Source organism: Vanellus vanellus (genome assembly GCF_965231255.1).
Source record: "Vanellus vanellus genome assembly, chromosome: 24".
NCBI classification, from domain to species: domain Eukaryota; kingdom Metazoa; phylum Chordata; class Aves; order Charadriiformes; family Charadriidae; genus Vanellus; species Vanellus vanellus.
In genome coordinates this window covers 1,199,254-1,204,224 of record NC_138929.1, presented here as the reverse complement: position 1 = coordinate 1,204,224, position 4,971 = coordinate 1,199,254, and the positions used below count along the sequence as shown (strand labels likewise).

Sequence of the window (4,971 nt, the reverse complement as noted above, 5' to 3'; positions counted from 1 at the left end):
TTGCTTTGGTTTAGTCACAGCTTTGTTGAGGTCTCTCCAGCCACGGGAGTATTGGCTAGCAGTGCCCGTTGCCTGCAGTGTGGGGAGGCTCCTGGTTTTCCTCTTACAGCTGCCGTTCCTACAGTAGTGGCAGGTCTCGCTCTACCAGTAATTCAAAATAGAGAAAGTGTATGAAATTACTCCAGCTCGGTCAAAGTCTGCCTGGAGCTCGACTCACGGGGAGAAGGTGGTGGTTGTCTCTGTCTCCATGGCGAAGGAAAACCTCTTGCTCTCCCGGCAGGTGGAGAGCTGCCAGAGCCGCTCCTGGCTGAGGCAGCCCAGCTCCTTCAGAAGCTTGAAGAGGTCATTGCGGAATTTGACGCCGATGAAGGCGTAGAGGAAAGGATTGAGGCAGCATCGGAAGCAGGCCAGAGTGTAGGTCACGTCATCTGCCACGTCAAGCTTCTTGCTCTCCTCACATGAGCTGGTGTGGTTGAAGGCTGAGATGGTCTTGGCCAGCATGACGCTGTTGTAGGGTAGCTGGAAGACGACGAAGACAATTACCACAGCGATGATGACCTTGATGGCTTTATTCTTCTCAAAGTTGCGGGCCTGGAGTAATGTTTTGATGATGATGAGGTAGCAGACAGACATGACCAGTAGGGGAAATAAGAAGCCAAAAATCATTTGAGACACTTTGATGCCAGTGTTGAAGGTCTGCAAGTCATTAGCAATGATGGAACAACGGGGGTGGTTGTCTGAGTTATTTACACCACTGTGAACCAGCTCAGGGATCGAGAGGATGAAGGCCAGGAGCCAAATGAGGATGCATGTGACCTTGCTAATGAATATCATCCGGGGACGGAAGCGGTGGGCTGAGGCAGCCTGCACAATAGCAAAGTACCTGTCGATGCTGATGGACAAGAGGAGCAGCATCCCACTGAAGAAACTCATTTTGCAGATGCAGTAGACGGCTTTGCAGGCAAACTCCCCAAAAAGCCAGTGCATGGCTGCACTTGTGGCCCAGAAGGGAAGGGTCAGCAGGAAGAGGATGTCTGCCAGAGCCAGGTTCAGCAAATAGATGTCTGTCATGGTCTTGAGCCTCTTGAAGTAGATGTAGGTGAGCATCACCAGCCCGTTGCCCAGCAGCCCCGTGAAGCAGATGAGGGAGTACATGGCTGGGAGGAAGGCAGCGCGGAAGTTACGGACTTCCTCCTTCTCGCACAGGGTCTCGAACATGGTGTAGTCGATGGTGGTGTTGTCATAGTCATCGGTGACGTTGTTCCCGGTGCAGAACTAGAACAGGGAAGAGAAGAGTGTGTTGGGACAGGTACGGTGCCCCTCTGTGGCCGAATCGGGAGGGGAGCCCAGTGCTGGCCAGACAGGAGTACCCACCCGCAGAGAAGTCCCAGGGAATTCCCGAGCATTGGCTCATGCCAACATCATGGACAGAGTTTTGGCGAGGTCTTGTGGCTGAAAATGTTTCCCATAAGTATGTGGGGGTTTGGGTTTTTTGGGGGGGCTTAGAGTGGGAATTCCACAAGAAATGTGTAGTGCTCAGCCAAAGTAACACCTGCAAACTCTCAAACACGTGGCTGCTTCCCAGGATGTTTCAGGACCCACATACAGCTGTACGTACATAGTCAGCTGTCGGATAAGACAGGGAAAACAACACATCCCTCAGAGCTCTCCTCTCGGCAGGGACAGCATTTCCTCCCTACTGACTCTACTTGTTAGGCATTTTCTAACTTCAGTATTCCCTCCCTTCTCCCATCTGAGATATTTCTGTTGCTCACGACCCCTTCTCGCTGTTGGCAGTGCTGGAGGGCTGCAGCGGTTGTGTCTGTAACCAGCAGCAGCCTGGCACGGCGAGCGGCAGGGTCCTCCCGGGTGTCCCGGTCCCCAGCGAGGGGGAAGGGGAGACAAAGCCGGAGCTCCCTGGGCTGTTTCTCTGCTAAGTTAATCGAAGTGTCAATGAGACGGGGATGAAATGCGGTGAGTGAAGCAGGAAACTGCTACCGTGCTGGCGCGGACACGTTGCCGGTGTCTCATTCAGGCCCCTGCCCCTGATTTAAGTTCTGATTATTCTCATTTAATCTTCCTACGCTGCCATAACCTACAGGGCAGAGCGAGCTTGTGGTATCTGTGCCCTGCTTTTTTTGTGACTTATTAGTCTCCAGCACCTTCTCTCCATTGCACAGAGATGAAAGGTTTCCCCTGGATACCTCTGCCTGTTATCACCGAGTATCTTTGCGCGCTCTCCATCTCGGGCAGCCTTGGCTTTCACCACATCCTGCCTGCTCTCCGGAGGCACACCGCCAGAAGTGAAAGGGAAAAGAAGCAGGCTGCAAAACTCTCCCTGCGCTGCCGAGCCTCTCGGAGAGCGGGAGCTGGGGCTGTGGCGTGGCGGAGGCTGCTCCGGGGGTTGTGGGAGGGCGGGCAGGTCCCGGCGCAGCTCGGTGCTTCGGGGTCTCCTTCCCGCTTCAGACTCGCTCTGAGCAGGAACAGGCAGAGGAAGGTGCTGAACTGCTCCTCCTTGGGCCCCTCAGCTCTTCAACACCGACTTCACCTAAAGCCCAGCACTGTGACCAGGTTATTTCGGAAGAGCGAGGAGCTGGCTCTTCACGAGCGCTCAGCGGATGGTGCTCTTGTCTTTCCTCAAAATGCTCATTTTGGCGCTAGAATGGGGCTTGGCTCTAACAGCCTAGGGCATCTTAAAATCGCAGTGTATGTCATTGTTTCTGTTCTCCCTTTGTTTTCGTTCCTTTTGTTTGTTTTGCCCCTGGCTTCCAGCACCGCTCTGCTGCCCCACCGCCCACCCTGCCAGCAGCCGTGTCCCACGCATCTCTGCAGGCGGTGGGCGGCTGCTTTTTGCCGGTCAGAGGTCTCCAGATCTCTCTTTACCCACAACACAAACGCAGCTGGATTTCAACAATGTTGTTTTTAACAACTTACCTGAAAAATTAGAGGAAGGCTGAAAACAAGGGTGACCTGTAACTGCTTGCCTGTAGAAGAAGGAGACACTGTGTTAGTGTTGGCAGTTAGGTGGGGGTTTCCACATGATGCTCACTTTGAAAAAGCAGTGGTAGCATACTTGACTGTGGCATTGTCAACCCTGCAAAGCTTCCCACAGTTGGGTAAACTAAAACCTGATGAATATGCTAACATAACGTAACAAGTTACTGTCAGAGCACAGATCAAGTCTCAGGAGCCTGTCCCCTCCAGTTTCACCTGTAAAGGCTGATGGCTGAGGACAGTTAACTGGTGCACAGTGTAACCACTTTTATTTTACACTTTTTTTTTCCTACAGGCAGTCAGCATCCCACCTCCTGTGCTGCCCTCTGAGCTGTGAGGGTGTGGCATACTCAGCCCATGTAAAACCATACATCTGTGAGGGCAATAAATTTGGGCCAGCTGTTCCCTGACAGTGTGGTGACTGCGCTGCAGAACAGGAAAGCGCTGCTCCCTGCAGGGTATACATGAGTGAAGCTGCCTGAAATTTACTGCTTGTCTCTAAATGTCAGAGTTGGCTTCTGCTGCCTTTGGATGTGGAGATACAGGATGCTGACAGCTGGGAGGAAAAAGTAAATTCAGAGCCAGATGTGATAATGGTGAGAGCAATCTCAGACAAACAGCTCTTCCTGCTGTGGTTAGCAGAGGCATAGAGGTCAGTGAAAGCTTTCTCTTTGCTCTATTTAAAGCGCACGTTGGCATCTACCTCAGGCAGTTGCAACTGAAAGTTGCTCAAGCCAGAAGGTGATCTGGCAACTGTGAGAAAGCCCTCGCCTCTGTCTGCTCTGGTGTGAGCAGAAGACTTGTCCGCCCTTGAGGGAGAGTTGGTGTTGGCTGTTGTGAGCACCATGCTGCTCATCCCAGGGTGCCTCTGCAGGCGCTGGCTAGTGCCCCGCGCCGCAGCCCCTCGCTCCCCTGCTGATTGTCTGCTCCAGGGTCACTGAGCAAGGCTGGGGCAGAGGCAGGAGATGCCTTTGCCTTCTACCTGCTTGTTCCTTCTAGGGAGTGTGGCTTTCTCCTCATGGACTGTTTGTTCATAGATTAGCTGATTCCTTTGCCCCTCTTGTGCTCAGCAGTCAGTTGTACCCAGCTCTGTTCTGTTTCTTTGCAGAGCTGCTTTGCACCCTTCCCTGCTCAGCCAGCCTCTTCTTCGGGTATTGCCCTGGGCCAGGACAATGACCTTCCACTGCTTCAGGTAACTGCAACCGTTGTGCCTGTCTCCCCAGATTAAGTCACACACGATAGCATCGTTAATAACAGAAATAGTTACTTTGGTATCTGTGATTGGAGATGCTTGTTTATATGTGAGTGGTGATGTGTGGGTGAGAGGTCCTCAGGCAGATGTGAAAAGTCTCATAGTCCTCATCCGCAGCGCCTGTGTGAGCTTCCCACTGTGTTTCATAGAAGTTTGTGCTTCGCCGTCCCCCTTACTTTCTTCTTTTACGCTCATGCAGCTGGTGCTTGGTTATGCTCGTACACCCCTCGCCTCTCTGTATCCTCCTGGGGGAATTTGAAAAGTGTAATAGTGCATCGCTAGTGCAGTGTACAGTGAGGGGCGGAGTGTGCCAAAGTTGGGGCTTGAGGGGTAAGGGGGGGAGGCTTGGTTAAATGCTTCGTCTGTATTTTTTGTGTGTCCGATGGCTTTCGCTCTGACCAGTCCCAGAGTGCAGGAAGAGGTTTGATGAGCATCTGGTGTAGCTATCTCTCCCGTCAAGCTGCTGATGTAACTTCTGCATGTTACACACAGGAAATACACTGAAAGCCCAAACCACGTAAACCTGCTGGGTGAATTCAAGCAAGCTGACTGTAACTGCTCTCCCTGCCTGGGGCATAGGGTCCCCGATCTCTGCAAAAAAACCCCAGCCACTGGAGTCTTCAGTCTTCTGTTCCACCTTCTTCATAGCCTGGGGTCCAGGGGACTCCTGGAGTTGGTCCTTACATCTGCCTGTGCCTGTTGGTGGCCAATAGTTTCCTCTGCTG

At 52.6% G+C, this 4,971-nt stretch overlaps 1 protein-coding gene across 1 annotated transcript; it reads right to left on the bottom strand.

The window, feature by feature from the left end:
* Positions 1 to 213: 213 nt before the first annotated feature.
* CCR7 (C-C motif chemokine receptor 7) lies at positions 214 to 1,233 on the bottom strand (the record flags this gene model as incomplete). The annotated part of the gene is made up of 1 exon (XM_082494863.1): positions 214 to 1,233. The coding sequence occupies exon 1, from the start codon at positions 1,216 to 1,218 to the stop codon at positions 214 to 216; it is 1,005 nt and encodes a 334-aa protein (XP_082350989.1). The 5' UTR covers positions 1,219 to 1,233.
* Between the last annotated feature and the right edge of the window lie 3,738 nt (positions 1,234 to 4,971).